This window comes from Acanthopagrus latus, chromosome 16, assembly GCF_904848185.1.
Source record: "Acanthopagrus latus isolate v.2019 chromosome 16, fAcaLat1.1, whole genome shotgun sequence".
Classification (NCBI taxonomy): Eukaryota; Metazoa; Chordata; class Actinopteri; order Spariformes; family Sparidae; genus Acanthopagrus; species Acanthopagrus latus.
Window position 1 is genome coordinate 9744241 of NC_051054.1, and position 26359 is coordinate 9770599.

The 26359-nt window shown below is 41.7% G+C and overlaps 3 protein-coding genes across 3 annotated transcripts; 1 reads left to right on the forward strand and 2 right to left on the reverse strand.

The window, feature by feature from the left end:
- Positions 1-18: 18 nt before the first annotated feature.
- On the forward strand, positions 19-5442 carry fam98b (family with sequence similarity 98 member B). The gene is made up of 8 exons (XM_037072768.1): positions 19-231; positions 405-553; positions 692-820; positions 927-1102; positions 1702-1782; positions 1919-2035; positions 2159-2326; positions 2422-5442. Exons 1-8 carry the CDS (start codon positions 194-196, stop codon positions 2692-2694), a joined length of 1131 nt encoding a protein of 376 aa, XP_036928663.1. The 5' UTR covers positions 19-193; the 3' UTR covers positions 2695-5442.
- ptpn21 (protein tyrosine phosphatase non-receptor type 21) lies at positions 4666-19852 on the reverse strand. Its single transcript, XM_037072766.1, has 19 exons — positions 19605-19852; positions 18435-18731; positions 16334-16503; positions 15893-15990; positions 14557-14624; positions 14374-14444; positions 13984-14071; positions 13724-13812; positions 13134-13221; positions 12718-12797; positions 11949-12009; positions 11765-11846; positions 10124-11652; positions 9559-9699; positions 8251-8469; positions 7725-7853; positions 7398-7632; positions 7066-7226; positions 4666-6586 (listed from the first exon to the last, which is right to left on the reverse strand). The coding sequence occupies exons 2-19, from the start codon at positions 18612-18614 to the stop codon at positions 6458-6460; spliced, it is 3618 nt and encodes a 1205-aa protein (XP_036928661.1). The 5' UTR covers positions 18615-18731; positions 19605-19852; the 3' UTR covers positions 4666-6457.
- Positions 19853-20268: 416 nt separating this feature from the next.
- spata7 (spermatogenesis associated 7) lies at positions 20269-25826 on the reverse strand. Its single transcript, XM_037072793.1, has 12 exons — positions 25590-25826; positions 24637-24699; positions 24431-24520; positions 24288-24335; positions 23662-23765; positions 23004-23461; positions 22877-22922; positions 22134-22255; positions 21984-22034; positions 21787-21864; positions 21647-21704; positions 20269-21554 (listed from the first exon to the last, which is right to left on the reverse strand). Exons 1-12 carry the CDS (start codon positions 25630-25632, stop codon positions 20919-20921), a joined length of 1797 nt encoding a protein of 598 aa, XP_036928688.1. The 5' UTR covers positions 25633-25826; the 3' UTR covers positions 20269-20918.
- Positions 25827-26359: the final 533 nt, after the last annotated feature.

The following is a 26359-nucleotide window of genomic DNA, read 5'->3' on the forward strand; positions in this document are numbered from 1 at the left end:
GCGCCGGAACCATATATTGAACTTCAAACGTTGCACTCCGGCTCGCGTACGTCGCCGGAACAACAGGGAGGCATGAAAGTGCCGCACAGATGAATGGGTGCAGAAACTGGTTGTTTTTCCTCACTTTGTCGTAGCTGTAACGTCGTCATGTTTTAAGTAGACAAACGCACGTACACAACGGACGGGTTCAGTGATGGAGTGCGACATTTTGGACTCGCTGGAGCAGCTCGGGTAAGCTAATTCACTGTTAGCATGACAGGTTTAGCGTCATAGCTTCTCGTCCACGATAATATGTTTACATCTGCGTCTTGGTGAACTGCTGTTAAGACACTATGTCTGTCTAACGCCGCTGTATTTGAGTATTATTAATTCGCCTCCTCTCTCGCGGTTTCAACGACCCTTAGCTATGACGGCCCTTTGCTGGAGGAGAAGGCGCTGCTCACGGCCGCAGACGGAGGCCTGTCCTCCCCAGAGTTTGTGGAGCTGTGCAGGTGGCTGGCGTCCAGGTTGAAGCCGATGTGCGATCTGGAGGAGAGCATCACGTCCGGTCCAGGTGAGCCACATCCACTCACACCCGATCCAGTTAGCTCAAAACTATCAGCTGTGTATTATTATTATAATTAGTATTATTAGTATTAGTATTTATTTATTTATTTTGCTTGCTCTGACATTCAACCTTTCCTCACTCCAGACGACATGGACAGCCTTCAGGTGGAGATGAGTGGGTTGCTGAAGGAGCTGCACTGTCCTCATGAAGAGGTCGTTTCTGGGATCCTCAAAGGCAGCGCGCCAAGCACAAAGGACCATCTCAAATGTGTTTGTATGTAGTCAGTCTTACGCTGATCAATGTGCTGCAAGCTCCCTGTGTGCTCACCAAGTCACTCAAAATATGATTTTTGTGTCTTTTTTTTTTTTTTTTCATTAAGTGTTTTTAAGCTCAGAGCTCCAGGCAGCCCAGATTGTGAGCAGCAGAGGAGTTTCTAATAAAGAAGCCGAAGAGAGTCCGGTGTGCCAGGAGCTGCAGGCAATCTTTGAAACACTGAAGCTGCCGGAGCCCAGAGGACAGGACGCAGCAGGAGTTTTATCTCAAGTCCAAGACAAGGTGGGACAATGTGCAAGTGCATTTAAGTCAGGGCCACCAAAACTAGAATCTTTGTTGTGATAATAGAGGATAAAAACATGCACCTGTGTCTAGACCCTGGCCGGATTTCTGGGACTGATCAGAACTGATATCGGGGAGGAAAAACTTCCTGTATTGACACATTTGTGGACCATATTCATAAATACACATTTCTTCACAAGTATACCTCATTTTTAGGTATCAAAAGAAAAGAACACAATTGAAGCATGACATTTTACAGTGTAGAATAGCTTCACTGGAAATTTAGGAATCATGAATTACCCCCCTGATCTTTTTCTGCATTAAAATGAAGAAATGTAAAAGCTCTCATATTGGGATACGATATATCTGTGATAGTTGAATATTGGTCAATAACATTGGCCCACTGATACATCAGTCAGGCAATCTGGGTCCATACGGCAGCGATCCCTACCTATCCCTACCTACCTACCTCAATTTGACAATCATGTTTGTAAAGTAAAAGAATAAATGAAGATGTTATTGCTATTTTGCAGAGTGTATGTATATTTTTTTTACTTCCTTTGGATTGCGCTAATGCATCAAACCCTGTGTCACTGTAGGTTGATGAAATGCTTAAAGATCTCCCAGGTGGCTCCGATGGCGAGCCGGTGCTGAAGAAATCTCTATCGAGTGAACAATGGGTGAGTAGGTTTGACATAAACATGACTGTGTCTGTATGTTGCTGTGTGTAACTGGTCTCATTTAAAGTTCATTTAAATGTCAAAGTTCATGTTAAATGCCTTTTTTTTTTTTCCTTTTTTGTGTTAATCGCTGCAGGAGAAGTTGCACAACATGAACACAGCTCTGTCATCTGAGTACGAGTGTCGGCGCAGGATGCTGATCAAACGGCTGGACGTCACCGTTCAGTCATTCGGGTGGTCTGACAGAGCCAAGGCACGCTCGTGTTATAAGACATCAAAATGTTATTAGCGGAGAATCTGAACCAGTGGAAATTATGGGGGCAATTTTGCTAACTGCAAAACCATGATTCCAAACGTGTGCTGTGTGGTTTGTTAGGTAAGGGTGGACAGCATGGCGAGGGCCTACCAGCCTAAGAGACACTCCCTGAAGCCTCAGTCCACCGTGGACATGGCCAAGCTGCTGGCCGCCAGAGAGGACATCTGCAACGTGGTGAAGACGAGCAGCGGCGCCAGCAGGGAGAAGACATCCTGTGCTGTCAACAAGGTACAGAACAATTCCACCCATCTCTAATAAACACCTTCAGTTTTATGTGTTCTTCTGACACAACCACGTATCTCGCCTCCTCTGTTATGACACAGATCCTGATGGGGAGAGTCCCGGACAGAGGAGGACGTCCCTCTGAAATACAAGCCCCGCCTCCTGAGATGCCGCCCTGGCAGAAAAGACAAGATGGCGGTGGCTGGGGAGGCCGTGGTGGTGGTGGAAGAGGAGGAGGAGGAGGTGGCGGCTGGGGAGGAGGAGGAGGCGGCGGCGGTGGCTGGGGAGGAGGAGGAGGTGGTGGGGGTTGGAGAGCGGGTGGATGGAACCAAGGAGGATACGGTGGACATGGAGGAAAGAGAGGATGGTACTAGTATTGATTTCTTGAGTGTTGCGAGTTATGCTGTTTTTTCATATGAACTCAATTCTGTTTGTTTTGGAGTTTTTTTGTTTTTTTTCATGAAGCGTGAAAACACTGTTAGATGTCAGTGTAAATCGTCTTCATTTTAGATGATTGTGCTCCTTTTTTTAACTTTAAAAGTGTTATTTTTTACATATTGTTATCTGTGTTTTTAGAAGTGAAAATGCCAGTATTACCATACCATTATTACTATACCATTATTATGAGTATTTTGTACTAAAACAAATTATTTAAATCTGAACTTGGCCATAAGGCTGTAATTGTTTCTCATCCATAGTACATGCTAATTCTAAGAGTATGCATGGTCACACTGGACTGTATAGGTTACAAAACTAAAGGACAGTTCACTCAAAACCAAGAAAGCATGTTTTTCCTCTCACGTGTCATGCTGTTATTGCCATCTAGATAATTTTGTTTTTTGTTGTTGAGAGACAGTTTAATGAAGGAACTATTTTCTGTTATTACTGCAAAGAAGGGAGTGCACATGTACTTATGGATGAGAGGCTAGCAGCTCAGCCGAGCAGGACACTATTAAAGGTGCAATATGGAAGAATTGGTCACCTTGACTTCATACTGCCAACACATGGGTGTTTTATACATCCATGAGTGTGGCTACTGTTAGCCAGGGGGAGTGTTGGCGATCACACTGCTAGCACAGGAACTTCTGACTGCTTGGAGAAAGAGCATTGCAGGCCTCGGGCTAGCTTCAGTAGGTATCTCTTCAATGCAATGCATAGAAATCTTTGATGTAACATTAAGACAGTTGTTTCTCCACATTCTGTTGATGCTTTTAGTTCAGTTTTGATGTTTTAAACAATAATTACATGCCTACATGCTGCACCTTCAGTGTTTGCTTCCTGTACTGTCATCAGCACAAGCCTCCAGTCCACAAGAGGATACTCGCTTCATTCTGCAGTGCTAGCTAGGCAGGTGTAGTTTAGTCAAAAGAAAATAGTTACTTCATGAATCTGTTCACAACTAGGTCTTTGGATTATGTTGAACAAGTAGGTCATAATTTGTGGAACATTGATCTTGAGTTGAGGGCGACATCTTTACTGGTGATAACGCCGAAGCTCATTCCCAAACAGTTCAGATGGATAAATGACACAACAGAGAAAAATATGTATTTTTGAGGCTAACTGTCCCTTTTTAAGTGTCCTTAAAACAGTCAGCATGTATACTGAAAACCCTTTGACTGTGCTGTTGACAAACCCGTTTCTCCGACACTGGAAAACATCAAATCTAACAGCGAATGGTAGTCGAACAACCCCCGGGAACTGGAGTTTTTTACTTTTAAATTTTGACAAACAATTTACTAGTTTAAGTCAATTCCCTTGATACTAACTGCAATAACAATGGTCTATTGCATCGCACTGGGAGATAACTTGCATTTTTGACAAGTTCAGGTACCAGAAGGTGAATAATGCTGAACAGAGGGACAAAGACACTACATATGTATTCTACCCTAAACATTTTACCATCTGAAGCTCTTGTAATTCAACTGTCAATTGAATTGAACCAGGATTTAAGGGTTCAGGGATGGATGTTTTGCTGCAAACCTTAGAAGGCACATGACAGAGTAATCTTCCCCTGGCCGGAGGTGTCAGCGTGCACCCTAAGGACTGAAACCACTGCTACCTGTAAGACGAGATGTGGAGGACACTGTAAGAAGACTGGACTTTCCTAACACAGGAAAGTGTCTTCCGCCTCCCTCTCAAGGACTTTGACTCTTGCCTTATTCCTTTTGAAGATTCTGTACCAGCTGAGACAACTGTGATTCACCTCTGAATTTATTTAATAAAGAGCCCTCCCCCCCATCTTGATGTAATTATCAGCTACAGAAATAGTGCAACCAGAGATGGAGAGCCACTGGCTGACTCCTGCCACAAGGTGGCATAATAAACCAATGCAAAGAAGAAAAAGGTTTACTTCCAAATATTTATTCTTGGCTGAAAAGATTTTCTACATGTTTTATTCAATGGCATACCATTTGTTGTTCAATAGATACAGTTTATACATAGTCTTTACAATAACCAATATTCATAAAAGCAGAATTTTACATTGTGTACATTATGAACAACATACCTGTACAAACAGTCGCACCTTGGCCACAAAAATCACTCTTTTCAGTCTCCACACTAAGACTCAATCAGTATGGTAAAACCAAAAAAACACGTCGCAAATTCATACGGGCCTTCAAAGGATCCAGTCAAAATACATCAATGTATTTTTCTCCAGTTAAGATCAGAACCCATGTGTCTGACACTAATAAGAAAAAATGGTAAGACAAATATTCTCTTCAATTTGGCCACATTATAACTTAAGTTGGCGCCTACGCAAAATATTCCAAAGATACTTCACTTCATGTAAACTTTGTTTCTGTACAGGTGGACTTCATAATTGAGCTGTCAATACTATTCATAGCTGCAGCAGTAAACAGACACATACTGGTCAGATGGTGCTCATCCACAGTCAAGAGGTCATTTGTAACAGCAGGAAATGTCTCTGACTGGACTGAAGATGAGCAGAATGCTGTAACTAGAGATAACTCTCTGCTTCACACTAATACTGAGCTGCACAGCGATATTAGATACACCTGAATACTGTCACAATTTAGGGGATCCAAGCCAAATTCCAGAACTACTATGATCACTGCTTTTTCTTTTGTTTCTGAGCAACAACTGCCATTAATAAAAAGCATTTCACTGCAGTCAAACAAGCAATAAACGACATTGACTGAGAAAACATTTCCTTCATATAATCCAAAAATAACACAGCTCTTTAAAATTTACAATGCAAATATTTAGGCACTTCGTCTTAAAGGTATATTGATCTTATCAAATACAGCACTTAGAGTTCTTATGATAAAAAAATGGATGAAAAATTAGTATAAAATATTTTTTCCAGTTTTTCCACTCAGTGATTTTCTTCTCTCATTAATTATATACTTTCTGCAACTTGTACAAGGCATTTCTACTCCCCATCAATCCAGTGTTCAATCCATCACTGTCAACCTTTCTTTGTAAGGGCAATCTTGCTTGTGCACTGAGAGAATATGTACATTTGTCTTAAGCACATGCTTTGTTGTTTGGAACAATCCTACGTAATCACAGGGTATACATTGGCATCATTCTGCTCGATGTTGATCTATATATTCTTATTAAGTTAAATACAGGGACAAACCCTGTCTGTATCACCAGAGGTCACATGAAGTAAAAAAAAAAAAAAAAAAATCCTTTTGTAATCAAACCCTCATATGAGATCAGATTTTTTCACTGTCTTCATTACTACAGTAAAGTCCTTAATTATCAGAACCAATAGTCACCAAACAGCAATCTGAAACATATTTCATACCTTTGCCAGCTGTTTTTGATACACATCTATGATAAAGATTGTTTTTTACTGCAGCTTAACATTGGTTTAATATGTACAGCAAAGTACTGTAAAAGTGCTGGGCTTTATTAAGCGATAATGTATGTGAGAAATAATATATATAATACTGTTTGGAGGCAGGTCACAAGTCTTTATGCTCCTTCATGTCGATTCACATCTTTCTTCTACGTCCACTCATTCCTTCAGCTTCACCTGATTTTAGACCACTGAATACTGACCGCTACATTGAACAGGTTTATTCAGCTACATCATCTCAGTGCAGTTGAGCATAAACCTGAAGCAAACTCCATCCTATGTATGTCGGACCAGAAGGATACTCGAGCTCATATGAGCCTGGAGTTGCGGAGGTACTGGATGAGAACCTTGTAGATGAAGGTGTACTGAGCCAAGGTCTGAACCATCAACATCCTCTGAGCACGCAGCTTCATCAGGTTCTTTGGGACATCCAGCGCCTGAAACAGACAAACTTTTAGTTTGAGAGAAACGGCAACCCAAAGAATATAGACCAGATGCATAAAACTTTGTGTAGACTGACAGCTAAAAGTATGCATATGCATTCTTTGTGTCAGTTTTGAAAAGCTGTGTGTAGGCTCAATTTTAGGCTTTTCTCAAGCATTGTGGAAGCTGACACAGGCACGAGTTTCAATTCCACTCCCCTAAAACATCCATTTGTTAATCAATTCACTGGTGATGTTCCCGAACAGCCAATAGTCAAACTGATATATTTTCAATGTGAATACTTGAAATGTAATTAAAAATAATAAGTTTGGTCTTTCCTGTAATATTCTTGTTTAGGCTTGATACATATTCAAATGAATGCTCACTGCATGTACTGTCATCCATGATTAGGTCTGAGCTAATCTGAAACCATGAGGAACAGTAGTCAACAGGGTTCATTTTTTTTTCACCTGAGTGAATGTGAGGAACTTACCTCATTGTGCTCTAGACAGGCTATCATGATCTCAGACAGGATGACGACTCCAGTCCGTCCCACTCCAGCACTACAGTGGACAAGCACAGGTAGGTTGGTGTTCTTTGGGTCACTGTTGCTGTTTGTGTGTCTCCTCACGGACTGGATTTCCTCCAGGTAGGCTGGAAAATGACAACACTCATGAGTACATGATGAATGAATAAAAAATCAGTTTTGACACATGAATTTTTATCTCCTAAACGTGATCTAATGTCATGGCACCAAGTAAAATCTACTTCCGGGTAAATATGTGATCATGGAGGCACGACGACCATGAACCTGATCCAACTCACTGAGGAAGCCTTTGAAGTCATCGGGACACCCGTGGTCGGGCCAGTCTGTGTACTGCAGGTGCCAGACGGTTCTCTCTTGGCCTGTCAGGAGGTGTTTGATCTTCAGCCCTGTAGTGGCGAAGCAGCCGGACTCTGTGCGGAACCGCGTCGTGATCTTGAAGCGACCGTACGTCACTGTGTTGTGTCGAGAGCCAAGTCGGGGCCAATACCGGAAGCTCTTCTCTCGCCCGCTCTCCTGGAGGAAGCCCATGACGTGCAGAAAGGTTGGTCCAGATAGGGGTAAGGACAAAAAAAACATTTGGAGCGGTAAATATGGAAGTGACTCACCTCTTCAGCGGTGACCATGGCGATGATGGAGACACCCTGCTCCCACACCATCTGCCAAAAGTCCTGACACGTGTTCGTCAGGGGACCCTGCGTGGCAATGTAGCTCCACTCCTGTCCACTTACTGTTATCTAACAAGACAGGACACAAGTCATCAGTCACAGGATCTCATCCGTTAAAGCAAAGAGCTCAATCAGCAGAAAATGGAAATTATTCTGAGTCAGAATAGAGTGATTTTATTGTGTCAGAGAAGGAGTGAATGTGACTAAGCTTCCCACAGACCACCTAACACCTCTGAATGAGCAGCAGGCCTGCTACTCAGAAGCAGCTGAAATACCGTTGTATAGTAATGTCTCACTGGGACAATAGGATGAATACAGTTTAGACTTGAATGAAAAAAACAGCGGACACATTTTTTTATCTTAAGAAGATAAGTATAGCAGCCTTTCTGATCTTAATTAAGAACATAATCATGCACCAGTGATTTGCAAAGAAATACATGTTACGATACTTCGCTTCAGGACTTACTCTGATATGTGATGCATTGATGTATCCCGTATTGTTCTCTTTAGTGGGTACCAGCTCCACTCGGGTGCTATCATAAGGCAGGACGTCTTGGAAGCGGTTTTTGTCTCCGCTCTCTGGCAGCTGGGCGATGGTACACTCCCCTGATGGATGACGCTTTGGGATGCTCTCGAACTCTTTTAACAACTCTCCCCGCTCCATATGCTGCTCCAGCAGTTTACACTAACACACAGAAAGAAGGAGACAACACATACATTATTGTCATGAAAAGAATTTCCTCATTTAATTTTATAAATGCATGAACGATGTGGTGAGATGCAGAATATCCTTCCCTTATGTTTTAAGAAAAAGTTCAACTAATTTCTATAGTAAGAGGACATCTAGAGTCTAGAGTCTTATACATCCTTAATTTTGACATTAACAAAAACATGAAAATCAGATGTAAAAAAAAACCATTGATAAAAGTGAATTATAAGATATACTATCAGCACTTTTACCAACCAAGAGGGACTTGGATGCACATTCAGTATCTCATATGAGCTTTACTTTCTACTAATGTAATTTTACTTTCTGTTACAGTGAAAATATTCAGAGTTGTTACTGTAAACTGTGCTGAATAGTATGCAGCAGGATTCATCACTTCTGCGTGATTATATCTGAAACTGCCAAAACACCACAGTGAGATGCAATATTATCCAAAATGTTGTCAATGTTTGACAAAGCGATTATCAGCAGTGGAATGTTGTGCATGTGCAGTAAACCAATCAGGAGAAGGATTTGTACCTAAGTAAAGAAGCATGCTAATAACTGGTATATGTAGTAAGGAACATTCAGTGAACTACAAGAACTCTTTGGTGGACAATTCTTGTTCAAATGACACATCCAGGAAACCAACATATGTTCACAGGTGACATGTTATTATTAGTGACTTGATTAATAAGAGATGCATCTTTGCACTGTCTGGAATTTACCACTACAGTCAAAGCAACAAGCATCAAGATTAACAAGGCTGACCAGTTCAGTTGTGTTCATGGCTGGTCACAGCAACACTAAGACTTTCTCCTTCATGTACTTTCTCCTGCATAACAGGGCCTCACCTACCACCAGGATATGAATACTAAACACAAACAGCAGCTGCTGATAATGAGCCTTCCCCTGACAAGATTCCTAAATGACAAGTCATTTACAATGCACAAAAAGACATAACAAATCTCACATCTTTGAAGTTTCCATTGCGTAAACTAAACCTTAGATTTGTTTCTGCTTTACAAAAATGTTTCAAGAAGCAAAATAAGAACATGAGTGCCCTACCCTCTCGTCATTAGAGGCTCTCTCAGGCTCATCCTTGATCTCGTCGTGCATTGGCTGCCTGGACACCGACAGGCCGTTGAGATGGGCTACCTTCAGAGGGCCCATCTTTTTCACTTCTGACCTAGCTCCTTTCTTCATGCCCTGGTATGACAACAGAGTAGAGACAGAGACAAAGTGACAGTGAGCTGTGAGAGCATATGAGAGAGGGACTAGGTGTACCAGAGAGGAGGTACTTGCTGGGTGCTCTCCGGGAAAATGTCACCTGTCCGGTTTTTCCAATGTAGTCAAACTGCATTCTTTCATATCTGTCAAAGTGAGACTGTTTACGTCATTCAAAGCTGGCCAATGAAACTACCTCTAATGCTTTGTGCATGAGCATTCATGATCTTGAGATGAGACACAGATCTGTTGTTGTTTTGTCTTTCAGGGTTCTGTGAAGTGTTGCAGCAATATAAAGCTGTGAGTGACTAAGTGTGATCAAATGTTGTGATATGTTGGCTATAAAGTAAAAAAGACATTAATAGGATGGCTCTAGGCTTAATAGGGGACAAGGAACAAGACTCACCGGAGGGGGTAAGCCTTCTACTGTTTTCTTCCCAGGGGGCACATCAGACACAGGCCTCTTCTTGAAGTCTTTCTTCGTCTTCTGCTTGGCCTGCCCACTTAGGTCTCCCTCAGATACTGATGGCATAATCCTGGGCTGTCGTAAATCTGACAACAGGAAAAGAGGCTCACCCTCCTGGATCAGGGGGTGAACCTTGTAGGTCAAGGAGCTGGTTATAGATGGGTCGAGAGAGGAGCCTATAGGGTACGCAGGAGGTGGTTCAATGGGAGTCTGTTGAGGTGTAAGAGAGGACAGCGATGTCAAGCTGTGATGTTGCTGTGATGGCTGCTCAGGAACAATCACTGCTGCTATTGCATCCTGAGAAAGAGGAGTGTGACGCCCGCTGTCATCCTCAAACTCTTCTTCTTCGCCGCTGCTGTGAACCAGCATGGTGGCATCCGAGAGGGACTTTTTGTGTCCATAGTGAACATCCTCCTTAATGTCACCTCTGTCCTCTGTCTTTGTGCGCTCCAAAAACACGTTGAGCTGAGAGCCCTGAGAGCGGCCGCCACGCAACACAGGAGGTGGCGTGGCAGTTTCAGCTGCTGAGGAAGACACAGTCCGTTCTTTGACCCTCATCCCCTCTAGACTGTGCGCCAATCCAGCAATCTCGATGGAGTTACGCTTCTGAGCATGATATGGGTGTCTGTGTGGGGGCCCGCTGAAGAGAGGCTCCGACACCTCTTGTAAAGAATGCGCAACAGGCAGGCTGTCTTCCTGGAAAGTCTGGACTGAGTGGTGCACACGCCTCGTGATGATCAGATCTGGGTTGCTGCTGCTGACATACAGGTGACGCGACAGGTCAGGTGTACTGTTTGCAGGCCGAGGGTGGGCATATGGGTAGGGGGGAGGCGGTCGGTACACGTGTGTTCTCATGATGTTAGGGGCTGGATACTCCTGGGCCTGCTGTAACTGGACATTAGTGAGCTCTGGGACACTAACTGCCCCAACTACAGGCCTCCTCTCTGTGGGATATGGGTATGGAGAGGGGCTATGGAAGCTGGAGCCCAGATGGAAGGGATAGTGGTACTGCTGGGCTGCTCCACCATGTTCCCCTCTGATCTCTGGCTGGCTATACACTAGAGGGTCTGGTCTGCTGTAGGCATATGAGTTTCCAATGTTAAGGTTCCTCATGGAGTGGCTCTGCCGGTGTTCTTGAGACAGAACCATGCCTCCTCCTGCTCCTCGGGTTTTCTGGCGCATCACTGTCTCGTAATCAGGAGTGGCACGGTAGGACGGTGGGATGAGGGCGCTGTGGCGATGGGAGGGGACGTAGTCAGGCCTGGTGATATCACTAGTGATGGAGGGGTTTGAGGACAAGGGAGAGGGCTGCAGGTAGTGCTGGGGGTTGGTTAGAGAGCTGGTGCTGTGGGCGCTGTACACGCTACCATTACGTAATCGCCCGCCACTGCCGTATTCCAGAGGGGGACAGTCCAGACTGGTCTGGGAGTGGTAGTAATAACCGTTCTGACTGTTCATGTACAGGTTGTCTGTGAGAGAGCCAAACAATGCTGCATTAAAATTCACTACAGGTGCAGACACAATGCAAAAAAGAATCAGTATCATGAAACGACTTTTACATGCCATTCTGTATATAGTTACCTTGTGATGAAGTGTAAGGCTCTGTGAAGTGGCCATTGTAGTGCATTTGTGGAGGGGGCATCATGTAAGCCTGAGGTTTTGGCTGCAAATAAACAAGAGGGGGACTCAGTTATGGGTCTGTCTAAGCTCTAAGCACAACAAATAAAAGATAATTATGTGGCTTTCTAGTGAGTATGGACATTACCAGAGATATTCTAGTAGACGATCTCCGTCTGACTGGGTTGACGACTGTGGGCTGGGTTTGGCTGGTGGGAAAAAAATATAAGTCAAAATAGATGATGTAACACATAAGTGCTAAGGCTATAGTCTGTTGAAAACTTTGCTTTGTACTTTTGTTATTTAACTTTGAAGGTGTACACACACAGCAAGGTGCATACTAGGTTAAGTCCATCAAACACAAAGACACATTGTTTTGAGTGAGTTGAAGAAGAACTTTGTCTAAATGAAATACAGTCTCAAATTGAAAAAGTAAAGATTTGAAAAATCTAAAAATACTCTTTCTCGGGTCCAATGAAACACCACAATACATAAATAATAAACCAAACATAAAAATCCCTTTACTTGATTGAGAAATCAAAACATGCTTAACAAGCCAAAACCCATTTCAGATTTAGAGAGCCTGTTTGCTGTGGCATTGTTGGCATTGTTGACATGGTTGGGCTGAGCAATCAGGAAGGGATGGGTGTAGACACCTGTTTGATAGGTATATTGTAGGTGGTGGCTGACAGTGTTGCTCACCCCTTATTAGAAGGCAGAGAGGGACGAGAGAGCATTGGAAAGCGAGGAAAGGATAGAGTGAGAAGGGACTTCTGGGAGCCCTCAGAAGGCAGGGGATCACACTCCTCTCTGAAGAGAGAGGAGGAGACGAGGGTAGAAGTAAGGAGGAGATACATGCACGAGAGGACAAAGAACAAAGAGACAGGAACTAGGCTAGACGTGTTAAAAACACTCACAGGCTACTCTTGTTAATCTTATAAAACTTGAGTCTGGCCAGACACATCCGGCACACATATTTTGAGGTTTCCATGTCTTCCTGCACAAATAAAAAGGAGAAGAAAAAAATCATTAGATGGTGAAACAATTAGTGCAGAGGTTGTTTGCTCAGTTATCTCAAAACATTCCTGTGAATGCACATACTTCTACCTTGAGTTTCAGCTAATGGTAAGTGACTTAATGACACACACATACATAACATACCCGAACAGACCCAGTTACAGCCCCACCCACACACACAAACATAGGTGCTTTGTTAAGACTAGCTGATGGTAAGCTCCACGGTGAATTCCCAATTTTGCTAAATCGAATAAGGGACTGAAATGTCCCAGAAGATCAGGAGAGAGGAGACAGCGCAATGGCAGCGGAGACTTACAGTCTGGAACTGGACACTCTCTTCTCTGTTGGTTAGCTCCAGGGCAAAGAAGGACCTGTTGTGACTCATGTTGTTAATTTCATTCCACCTACATAGCCAATTTAAGCAGAGTGGCAAAGAGAAAGGGGTGGAAATAAAACACATGATGTCATTGTGGTCACAAAACCCTGCAGCATTTTTAAAAGAGACTGTGGCACTGCTTTAAAAATACATAATAAAAACCATGCATGTGGGAGTCAATCAAAAAGGAATCTACTACTCATCATGGTATGTAGATAGACACAGCTCAGTCGAGGTTAAGAATGTCTATTTGCTCAGTTGACTGACAGATAACGCTCCCACAATCCTTACTAGCAATGGCAGTCTACCTGACTCATTTCCTCTTGGGCCACATTGAGGTCTAGAGAACATTAACAGACATCACAGGAGACAACCTCACCTAATAATAGCTGTGAGCTGAGCTGCGTCACAAAACCCCGTTTATACTGACAGAATCATCTCATTCAATTTAATTACTGTTTAGTTCAATTTTTTAAGGTATTTGTGTGGTAATTTACCAAACATTCTCTCAATATGTTTCAGGGACTTACCTAAATAAAAGAAGCGGCCTGCCATTTTTATGCTTGACAAAGATGCCGTCAAGGCAAGATCCCAGGGCAACATCTGTGCCTGTACTGTCCTATTTAGATGACGAGATGCGAATAAACAGTATTTTAGGTAAAAGAATTCAAACCATTTCTTACCCAATACTGTTTTGATAAAGCTGTGCAGCAGTAGCAATAATACACAGCTTATGAGTTCAGATTCTTGTAAGCCACCCTCATGCTTCTCCTGGACCTCATAAACTTACCTTTGCTTGATAGCTTTCCTGGCCATAACCTTCCATTTTCTCCACCTCCTGCATGTACAACATCTCTGCGTCCGGAGCTGATAAGCCTCTGAAAGACCCAGAAACAGGAACAAATACATTAAGAAAGACTATATTTGTAAATATACACTATGATTTCAATGCCTGCAACAAAAACAACCAGGCAAAACAGTGCAGAAACTTGCAGTATATGAATGCAATCCAATTTGTTCTAGTGGTAGTAAAGAAGGTAGTTCAGGAAAATTAGATAAATGGATGATGAGAGACAGCTATATTTGAAGTGAATCTTTAGAAAAAAGTGGGTTAAAAGGGTCTGGTTTCTGGCCACAAACACACACAACAAGGAGGCCGATGCTGTGAACAACTTCTCACCTGAAGGACTGATACAGAAGAGCCACCTTCTGAGTGGCCTCTTCCAGCACTCGTTCATCCTGGATCCAGTCCTGCAAAGACAGACGCAGGATTGATACCATGCTGGTGTCAAACACAAATCAGCACAGGATAGCTGCAACATTTTTCATTTCACATGCAGCCCATAAAAAATGATGCACTCACAATAGGAAACAGCACAAACTTCTGGAGAAATTCCTGGGAATCATATCGATTGAAGTCCCCAAAATCAGCTGTAGACAAAAAAGAAGACACACTTACTGAGTAAGTACAGCCATGCATACTCTGAATGTCACTGCTCTTTGAATAACCGACATGTCCATGTCTGCATTTAGTACAAGGCAAAGCAGGCATTTAAGAATTGCAGTATGGTGTAATGCCTTTTCGAAAGCCACAGAGTATGATGACAAGGAAGACTAATTTTAGGAGAGGAGGGGCCCGTTTGTTATGAAAAGGAATTGCTTCAGTGTCTGACAACGTAGGGGTCCATAGCTGGTACCAGCTTCAGCCTGCATGCTGGCAACCCTCAAAACAATGTTGGGTATCCCAGGCATCGGCACTGCTCAAAAGATGAAACAGCCCTTCACTCCAAAATCTCCCAGCCAGGGGCACAACATAGGAACAAAACCACTTTATTTACAGCACAACAAATCCCAAGTTTGCATGACAACTAAAGCAATGACTTGAGCTTGCAACAGGCTTTTTAGGGCGTTTCTCCAGGGCACATATTACAAGTTGGCCAGTCATTTGAACATGGCTACAGTAAGTGATCTCAGCCGCTCTGCTATGCTAACACCCACGCCAGTTAGTTGCAGTGCCTGATATAACTTTGCCAACAGTGTTTGAGATTCTTCTGGCTGTGCAAGAGTTGGAGGACGTGTCAGGGCTAAAGCTCATGCAAGGGGAGTTCACATTCACACACAAACACACACACAGCCCTGTCCAATTTAATAGGCTGGTTTAGGTTTAATGGTGCTTGTTAAGTGCTTTATATTGCAAGAATCAGGAAAATGTTCTTATAAACCGCTGGCTGAGTGGCTGCACAGAGGTCCCAGACAGACTGTGAGCAGCAGACACTTCCACCTCAAGTCCTATTTTTCTAGCTGTGCTCTGAGAGAAAGCCATGTTTTGGGTGCAAATATAGTTTTGCTCCTGCTCTGATAGAAATTAAAAGCTAACTGTTACAGGTTACAGGTGTTTTGCAGTTCACTAACACCCAAACAACTGGCAAACAACTTAATGAACTGGCTCTTGGTTCCTTCCCAGAAATTACTGAACGTTTCTAGAACAATTGCTACAGATGAGATGTGAAGTGGAGTGTATAGACAAGTATTGCCTGATGCCATGATTTATAGACAAATGCTGTGTAATTGCAGTCCTCACTTTGTCAAGGACTTAAAGCTGCTGTACACACGACACAAATAAAGATTTAAAATGAGAAACTCTAGGCTTGTCAAGTTGAAGTTTCTGCTACTTGACTAGTATTAAACATTCACATTACCTTGCACTGCCAAGCTAGCTAAACGAATAGCTTGCTCTAGTGAGCATGATATCCTGCCATCGAGAACATCCTTCTTCAGCTGGAGATAATACTGATATCTGTGGAGAGAGAGAGGTTTAATTAAAGCAGAGAATAGACAAAACACCAACAACCGAATAGGACAACTTTCTCCGCAGAAACAGCAAAACTTCTCAAACACAGCAATATGTAATGAACTTGAGACACATTCAAGCAATTAAGACTTGATCTGACTGTATTTGTGAAGTAAATGAGATGTTTATTTGTAGAGACAAAAAGCATTTGATGTGGTTGCACTAAACCTAGCTTGGGACTCATTTCATAACTAAACTAAACATTCTTACTGCTATTCTTGAAGATAAATTGTCACTAAGCTAATAAGGTGCTTAGGCAAGACACCTCGGATCACCGATGGAACATCACCTTGTGATCTCCTGTTGCAGTTGGGTGAGGCTGGGTATGTAAAACACGACTCCAAAGTAAACGGTGGGCTCCAGCCCATACTTGTCCAGCTGCTTTTTCAGCGGCTTCTCCAAGTCAATCCATCTCTGCTGGTTCTGCTTATTGAAGTACCACAGGCTGAAGTATGTGATCTAAACATGCAAAGAAAGCGAACACAAACCTTATTACACCTGAAGAACACTGGGATCAAGGAAATTCTCAGTCAACTTGTACATCTGACACACTGATTCATGTTAACTACCTGTGGCAAACTAGATGGAATGTATGAATTAATAAAACAATATTGTATATCAAACTTCAGAACAGTGGTAATTAACTACATAGAAATAATATCACATGTCTCCTGTCTATCTCTCTCTCTTATCTAGAGGTCTCCTTAACATCTACAGAATGTGCAAAACCCCACAAATTTACCACTGCAAATGTGATTTAGTCTGCTGGCACTCTCTATTTAGCCGTGTGACTGTCTGAACATATCAAGACGAATCCTAACTTCTGCAGGCTCACTGTTTGCAGAGGACAATTGAGCTGAAAGAGACCTATTGTATAAGCAGCCATTCTCAAACCACAACCTGAAAATAACTTGCCAATGTAACAGTTTTACACCAGAGGACATCAGTTTCAAACTATGATTAAACTTTTGTTAGTACTACTTAAGCCTAAATCCTAAATCAATTGCAGTCAAAGAACCGGCAAACTTTCTACAGAAGACTGAGAGGACCACGACTGCACGAACAACCCTGTCAACATCAACAGCAAACAATACACACACCATTACTCACTGCATGCTAGAAAAGCTCTAAATGAGGGTGGATATCTGTCACTAGCACTCCTAAGAACCATTAACAAATGAAACTGTGCTCCATTATGCAGCAAAATAACAAACACTGTCACATAATGCAAGTTCCCATGCCACACTGCCTGCACGTTCAGCAGTCTCTACTGCTGATTTGAAGTGCCACTGTATCTGACAGCATTCAGGCATACACTTCTTTCAGTTCATGATTAACAGGTGGTGTCACTGTGTGACCATAGTGACCAATCACAGACATGAAGCTCAGTACATTGTTCAGTCCTGACTCAGAGCTACTTTTCTCGGACAGTATTGTCAATGCTGTGTGGGAGTAGGAACTTCTGTTTAACTTAAAGGATAAGCTCACCCAAAAATGAGAAATTCAGTCATTATATTCTCACTCCCATGTCAATGGAAAGTCGGGTGACGTTTCATTGTCCAAAACACATTTGAGGAGTGTCACAAAAAAACAGCAGTTCAGCATCCTCCTAAACCACTGAGGTAGATGGGGACTTGTTTTTAAAAGGAAAAAAAACAACCAAATAAAAAAAACATGAGAAGAATTTTGTCCAGCGTGATCCAAGCCCAAAGGTCCCAAACTGGTTTTGAAAATAAGTTATTTGCACCTTTTTATAGCCAAAATAAGGCTAAAAACTTTAGTACGCACATTGTTTGTGTGTGAACAAGCTCATCCGTGCATCAGTGTCCTCTCAAATCAGGGATACTAGACACTAGGATAACACTGGACAATCATTTCAGAGTCATTCATGTTTGTTTTTCTAGGTGTTTTTTACATTCAAAAACAAGTCTTAGTCTCCTTCATGTGTTTAGGAGACTGCTGCAATGCTGTTTTGCTGTGAAGAAATGTTTTGTGGACTTCGACTTCGACTTTACCGACTTTTTCATCGACATGGGGTTGAGTAGACAAAGACTGAATCTTAATTTTTGGGCAAATTATCCTTTAAAAGGTTGAAAACAGATGGAATATGATTGTGTGTTGATAGTGTGTTGAGTTGGTTACATGTCACTATAAATAAATGTAGAGTATGTAATTGACTAATTCCTTCGACATGTCATGTATGAGTAAACAGTGACAAACTGGTTATCTCAGTTTCTGTGGTCCTGCTTACTAGTTGTTCCAGGGAACAATGTGGATAGGCTTAACAAAAAAACACTTTCCTGCTGAGATGGTCAGTCTTAAAACAAAACAAAAAAAAGGCAATATGGGTGAACAATCAGCACTTGTATTGCATGAAAACACATACATACCTCTCTTAACTCAAGTCGCTGAGCTACTGCCTCTAAACATTCCTGCCCAGTGCTCTCCACCGAAAGTGTAAACTCAACAAACTCTCCATTGAGCAGCTGAATCCGAGTGACAAGACAGCTCTTGCTTGAAACAGTATACCTTCGAGTCCTTTTGAGTTTTAAGCCAAATGGCAAGGGCATGTTTCACACTTCTTCAAGAGGGAGGTCTTCACTTAGTCCAGAGAAATTAATCCCCTTGCTGTCCCCTGGAAAACTGTGTCAATGTCCAAAGTGGTGAGGTTCATCATCAGCAGAGATCTGAAGATCAAGACAAGATAAAATTCAGAACAACTCCAAAATACTCCAACACACAAACAAACTCTTGTTAAAGAGCAGTTTGAAGTGTGGATGTAGGGCTGGCTATAAGGGAATAGATGATGGCAAACGGGTTGAATCACAGTTTAAGTGGTCACCTCAATGAGGAATGTGTTACGACACTCTGACAACACTTCACACAGTCTGCCACCACGAAACAGATGCCAGACTAGACAAACACAAGACTTAAAGAAAGTAATCCTCTTAAATGAGGCGTTTTGGTTCTAATTACCCAACTCGGCTATCTGTCGGATTTGCTAGTTTACCAACCAAAGGGACTCGATCATAGTTAGCAGTCATTTAACGGTTTTAAACACTCTGGAAACACAATTTAAAGTGAATATACGAACCTCCGGTAATCTGTACGTTAGTAGCGTAACGATACCAGGCCAGTGTATTTAACATTGTGCATAATGAGGTTTTCCAGACATTTTCCCCCAAGTTTGTGGTTAGGTTAATCCCCTTCCGGTGAATAGTCTGATCCACACACAGTGACATGAACGACCTGATTCCATACGCAGCAAGCTGCAACAACATAGCAAAATCCCTGCATCCATTTTATTTAAAATCAGCTATTTTGTAGTTTTATTTCCTTTACTACATCTATCGGGGAAGTTTACCCCAAGTGTTTGACATTTCCCGACCTAACTAGCAACTTTTAATTTGTAGTTTTTCATGCCTCCTTAACTTTAAGAACGATAAAACTACTTAATTAGCTTCACCGCTAGCGTGCTAACTTATACTCCAGCAAGTAGACGACACCCATGGGGAGCTGACGTCGCCGGTAAATACATTAGGCAAAAACGTTAATGTTACCGTTAGCCACCAGATGAAATTCAGTAGTCCAACAAGGATTAGGTCCTGAGGGATTCCGCCATCGAGGCCAACGGGTTTCTACTTGTTAGCTTCTTGTCGGAATGAGAGACAGCTCATTTGTCTTTAGTTTGTTTATGGAGCACAGTGGCGTTGCACTCCATGCCTCCTGGTCCGACAGTTCACTCAAGTTCCAAGCGTGTTTCGCTTCCTGGGATTGGAAGAGCAACAAGCGTATTCCGTCTACATCCGCGGCACTATACACTCCAACACCCGTGGCTTTAGCGCTCGATAATTCGTCGAATTGCACATGAAAACACTCGGAGTTTTTAATAGCTTTACACGAAATACAGGGTTTATCATTATTTCTTGTGCAGACGCTTTAAAATGCATTGTAGTGCCTCTGCGGCGGAGGAATATGCGGAGGTTTTCAGAGCCATGACATCAGACAGCTGGAATGCCGAACGGTGAAAATGCCAGAAATGGGACAGCTGCCTGGATCTGCGGGCCGCTGACCTGTCTGTTTACCTTTTTACATCGACTGACAGCTGTGATTGCAGGAACAGTATATTGTGCAACGCTCTGAGACTTTCCTTCTATAATGGTTTGCAAAAATGTTGCCACGAAATGTGGCAATGTAGTTTGTAATGACGGAGATGCAAGCATGTAATATGCAGAACAATAGAAACTTTATTGCAATTGTAAAGACACTTTCTGGTGACAGCCAACTCCTTTCAGCTACATGTCAGAGGCATATGTCAAGTCAAACACACTGAACAATTTTATTAAGTTTATTTATGACAGACCTGTCCTTCTAGAGGTCTAGAAAAAGTAAACTTTAGCTACAACATGCTATAAACTGACTGGGCACACTCTTCAATCCACTCAAACTAAAGAATGCCACTATTTCCACACATCTGACATCACAGATGCTTTGCAGATTTGCTAGTCATACTAATTACCACAGGGCACTGTTTCAGAAAAATGTTTATACCATTATTCTGGAGGTCAATAGGAGATTAACCACCACTTTACAATATCCCAAATGAGACATAAGAGTCCCTGGTGTACTCGCAAAACCTTGTTTGCTCATGTGAAATGTCGATTGTGCTTCTGTAAAAAGCTATGAAAGCAAAACCAAGCTACAGCTCCACATTCATGGGGCTCGTAAAAACATTAAAACACAACCCAGCGTTGAATCACAGTTACAAAACTATACTTTCATGAAGTTCAAATATCACATTTTACTCTGGACAAACACTCAATTGGTAACAAAAAAACCCTCAAAGGACATTCATTCCCTGAATACAGTAAAACTCAGAACTCATCATCACTGCCAGAAGCAGCTGTATTCGTATGTTGCTCAGTGTTCTCCACATTGTGTGTATTGCTGGACACGAGAAGCGACTCGGACAAATGTCTCCCTAGATCCTCAACCTCTTCACAATGTCCATCATAACTGACCTCAGCTTGGTCAGGATGAAATCCTTCATCACTGGTGATAGTGGCACATTCACAGTTTTCCTCTACAACTTCATTTGTCGCAGGTGTGCCTGCTTGATTTTGATGGATTTCCTCCTCACTAATCCCCATGTTATTTGAAACATGTTCACTGAGACATGGAGAGTTACTGTCTTTTTCCAGATTGTCACCTTCTCCACCCTTTTCAATTGTTTTAGATGGTGAAACAGTCCTTTCAGGAGAGCATACAGGCGTGGATACATATAGGGGATCGCCATAACCTGGTGAATCGCTGTATTTGATAAGTGATGCATAAGGGAGCAGATCACTGTTTTCTTTGGTCTTCACTTGTTTCCGCTCTGATTCCAGATGTGGTAGGAATGCACCAAGGAGACCATTCTCATGTGTTTCAAGCTCTGTGCTGCAGGTGGGTATGTTGGTTGGCTCCTCAAAATCTTTGCGCAGCACTCCCAGCAGGTGGCGCATTTTACCCTTAAAACGAACAACACAGATTGGTGTCTGAGAAGAACTTTAAATGCTCTTTGTGAAAAATGTTAATTTGTTACAGGAAGCTAAAGACTTACCTCATCAAGCTGATGACGATTCATGTCAATATGGCGCTTTATCACCCGGTCTAGGACCCTTACAAAGGACACAGACACTTTACTGTCATGACTCATCTCGAGAAGTTCATAGAAATCGGTCAAAGATGAAAATGACAAACCTGTCAGAGATGTGCCCCCTTGACAAGATGTCCTCTGTTACAGCAGAAATGAATTCGAGGTACATTAGTTCTTCTTCCCTGTCGATAAACAGATATTCATTATTTTGGATGGTTCTTAAAATCCACGTTAGCATCCTCGCGTAAACGGCGACATTCAAAAGCTCTATAAGAATCAGACATCATCAAAGAGAACTTACTCTGCAGATACATTCTTCATCATGGGGGATTTTCTGCTTTCTGGTGAGAGTCTAGAAAGATGAGGCTTTAAACTTTTAGAATTTTACACAAATAGCGAGTTTAACTTCATGCTTACAATGCAACACAATATTTCAACTTTACGATTTTACCTATAAGAGGAGTCAAAGAAATCCCGGTCCCTGCTCTTGTTTGCTCGACTCTGTTGTCTGGATGCTGAGAGATGTGTGCCACTGAACTCATCTTCAGACCACTCGTGCTCTGTAGTAAATCCCTGTAAAAGAAAAAAGGACTGTAAAATGAGAAGGTATATTCAATAGTGTCAAGGCTTACTTATAATCAAATCCTTAATGTGGCTGTTAACACTTCAATGCTGTTTATAGGGACAATATACCATGCAAAGACCTTGAGCAACAAATGCTCACACCCAGCTATTTTTCATTGCCTTTATGTGGACAGTGTACTGGCAATGAAAAATGAAAATCCAGAATGTCACTCCAGTAAGGCATGGATAATTCCTTCATCCTGTTATGAACCAGATTTTATACCCCTTCTTCAGTGGACAAAAAATATATTACCACCCACTAACATCTGACTTTTGTCTTCAGTGTACAATCAATAAGTTCTCTCTGGTCAAATGACTCTGCAGTAGTCACCAGTTTTTATTGGCTCCAGCTTAATGCGGCACTGATGGACTTCCTACCTGTAAAATTGGATTAGTAAATATAAAGTAGAAAGTTGCAGACTGCAGCTTCACAAACAATAAACTCTATCTGGTATTCAGCATTTGTTTCAGTGTCAAAGACATCCTTTTGATAATATGTGATGGACTGTTCAAAAAAGTAAGACGCATAAGAAATGTGTCAGAATAATCTAATGAAATACTCATGATTACCTGAGATGGCTCATACAGTTCTTGTGTGTATTCCTTGGTTTTTGTGCTGTATAAAAAAGATCAAATTCAAGTTATTTTTTCACATTTCAACACATGTCACATATTGATTGTAAGTGTTAGTAAGTACCTTCCATGATATGTCTCCTGTCGCATCAACCCTGATCGAGTGGAATCCTGAGTATTTTTCCTCTGTGGTGCTCTGTAGTAGCGATATTTGGACAAGTACGAACTCTTATCTGATTTCAGGGTCTTAGGGGTGAAGGGTTTGTCTTGGGTAAAGTTCTGGGAATGTTTCTGGAGCAAGTCGCCGCCATATGTCTTCTGAGAGGGGTCCTGGAAAGTCTTGAAGCCGCTCTGTTCTCCTGAAGCTCCCAGCGAACAAGTTGACTGCTTTCTATGTAAAGTCGCCTTTGGGCTCTGGTACTTTCTTTCGGAGGCTGGGCGGGTGTGATGAAAGTGGTTCTGTGAGGCGACTTTGGACAATGGATAAACTATCTCCTTGGTATGAAAGGAGGTGCCGAACCTTGGGCTGGACACCATGGAACTCCTTGAGCAGAGGTCATCGTACTGCACAGATAATCTACTCTGAAAAGCAAATGTGACATGTTCAATCAGTTATTTACATGCTGAAAAAGTCTGAATGACAAATAAATGTAAGTGTTGCATCTAAAGCCTTCAAAAGCTTGTGACTATTTCGTTTTCATTGCCATAGCTGCTGCACAGCATTGGCTGGCATCACATTAACCAATGAGAAAAACATCAGTGACTCTGCTGTGATTTCTTACTTGGGCTGAAGAGCAAGAAGCTCTGCTATTCCTCTGTGAGACAGAGTGTGCTGACTGAGGACGACCCCCTTTCCTTAACCGTTCCTGTCTGATCTGGTCATTATCTGCAACGAAGCATAGAAAAATTGTGTAACTTTTACTGGCAGGTTTCACACATACCAACTTACATGTGTTAATAAGAGAGTAAAGGTTGATCTAACACAATCATAGAAACTAATTCACAATGCATCTCATGGGTTAGTCTGTGAGCAATTTGCATCTCATAAACCTGCTGTGTCATTTGTTTCATGTCTTCAAACAACTAGGAGAATATGACTTTTACCATTAAAGTTTCATCTTGTAGTCAAATGTAATGAGGCTATACTGTATTGCCTATGCTGAAGTGGTGAGATCAGACAGGAGATTTTGTTTTTATCAATGTATGGCCATTAGTGGTATGTAGACAGCTGTAAAGCATTCAAAATAATTAACTTGCTGTTAAAACCCATTATGGCTGCGCTAAAATGAGAAATATGTTCCTTTTAAATAAAAAATGAGCACAGGAATGTAAGACACAACCTCACTTCAACAGCTAGAAAGTGTAGTAGAAGTAAGGAGTAATCAATATTTGATAACTGGGTACTTACACTTAACACTATGTATCAAGCTTTTGGGTACTGAGGCATCAATGGCAGCTGTAGAACAAGGCAAAAATGTAAGATCGTGCCATATTATTAGTCGTATTATAAGTAGTATGCGAAAGAGATATATGTCCCGCCGTGCTGCTCACCTTTAGCTGAGTAAACCTTTTTGTAATGAGACACCATGTGGTCTTTAATGATGGACTGTGTTAACTTGCTGGAGGAGCGAGGGCAGAAAGCTGAAAACACAAGCCAGAGAACAACTTACAGTACACTGAGAGAACAGTCTTATATTAGGAATTAACACTCATTTGACCCTTTTCACAATATCATATCAGCGTTTATTAATACTTACGGCTACTTTTCAGAGTCTGTCCTCTCACACCGGAGGTGCACCCCAGTCCAGATGATACACTCCCTAAAATGAACAACAGTTTTGATAAACACTGAGGAAGTAATTTATCAAGTATAGCGCTTCTCAGATTTTCTATTCTCTTTTACTTTCTATATCTCTGTAAAATTAATGCCATTAGGGCTTTTAAATGTTGGTCAGAAATATGAGATTTAAAGACCTCAGTTTGGCTTTCATTACTTGTGATGGGAATGTGTCATTACAACATATATTGGCAATACGATGACAAATCTTTTCAGTAATCATCTAAGTATTATTAGATTAATTAATAATACAAACAAAATAATCTTAACGTCTTTTAACGTGAGTCAGGATCCTCACTATTTGTCCAGTGTTAATACAACAGTGTCCTGCTTCTGGTATGTAATCATTGTTTTTATTAGGCAATAGAATTGTTTTTACAATGTAAGATGAGAACGGTACTTAATAAACACATGTGTAATGCACACAATAAAAAAACTAAACATTTTCAACAAGTCTATTTCTAATCAGGAAAATATACTTGAGACATTTATTTTGACAGTTTTTAAATGTTATTCAATTCCGCCAGTAAATGCTGTTTTGGTGTAAGAGTAACAAACGTTTATAAGTTTATGTTAAAACTAAAGACACTATGAAAATATTAAACACATTTCAACTTAATGAACCAATATAATGTAACTTCGCCACAAGTTAGCTAGCGTCACCTGAGACGTTGTGTTACAAGCTAGCGTTACTATCTTGTTTACTGATTTCATGTTTAGGCGAGTTATTGTCTAGATAGACCTGAAGCCATATTACTGAGTGTATAAGCTGTCGGCTTGAGTTTATCTCAGAGTTGCTGCCTTAGCATAATTTGCCCCCTTCTGCCGATTAACTAGCAGAATAGCTAGCTAATGCTAACACTATTTACATACCTATTCTCGAGTCCATGATAATGTTACACTCAGCGTATCCCATTTTCCTCAGAAATATTCTGAGGCAGTGGCGGCAGAGCTTGGTGGCATCCGGAAACTACAGTGTATTCAGCTGTAAACATTGTGACGCTGTGAGTTAATCAAGTATTGTGAAGGTAACGACCTAATGCTAGCTTACTATAAGCAGATGAGGAGCTAGGCAAAGCTTCCCCGTCGCCATGCTGGTTGCTATGATTGCCTTCGTCATCACGCTCATGCGTAAGGGAAAGGACACGCCCACAGCCACCCCTCAGCATCTTTGAATGGGAAAAGTGAGGCGATTTAAAAACATGGCAACAAAGAAAGTATAAACTCAGGATTCAGTAAAGTCCATTATATTAATGTGTATCTAGAAAATGTGTCAAACAATAACTGTTTGACTTTATTTTAATGCAAATGAGTAGAGTAGACAAGATGGCTAACATCCCACACAAATGTTTGTGTGTTTTCAACATTGTGGAATTGTGGGTGTGGACATGATATTTTCAGAGCCACAGTTTGACCATTAGTCAAACAGGGTGAAGTAAGCAGAGACAATTTGAGGGCAATAAACTCCAGGAAAAGCCAGCCTATTGTCCTCATTGCTCATATAACACAGAGACATATGTTCTGGAGCCACTGCCTGCTAATGAAGAGCCAGATTACGTGGAAATGGCCTTGTTCTTGCACTAATATGCATTTTTATACAATTGTCATCCCAATAATGCAGTTATTTGAATTTGTTTCTGGGA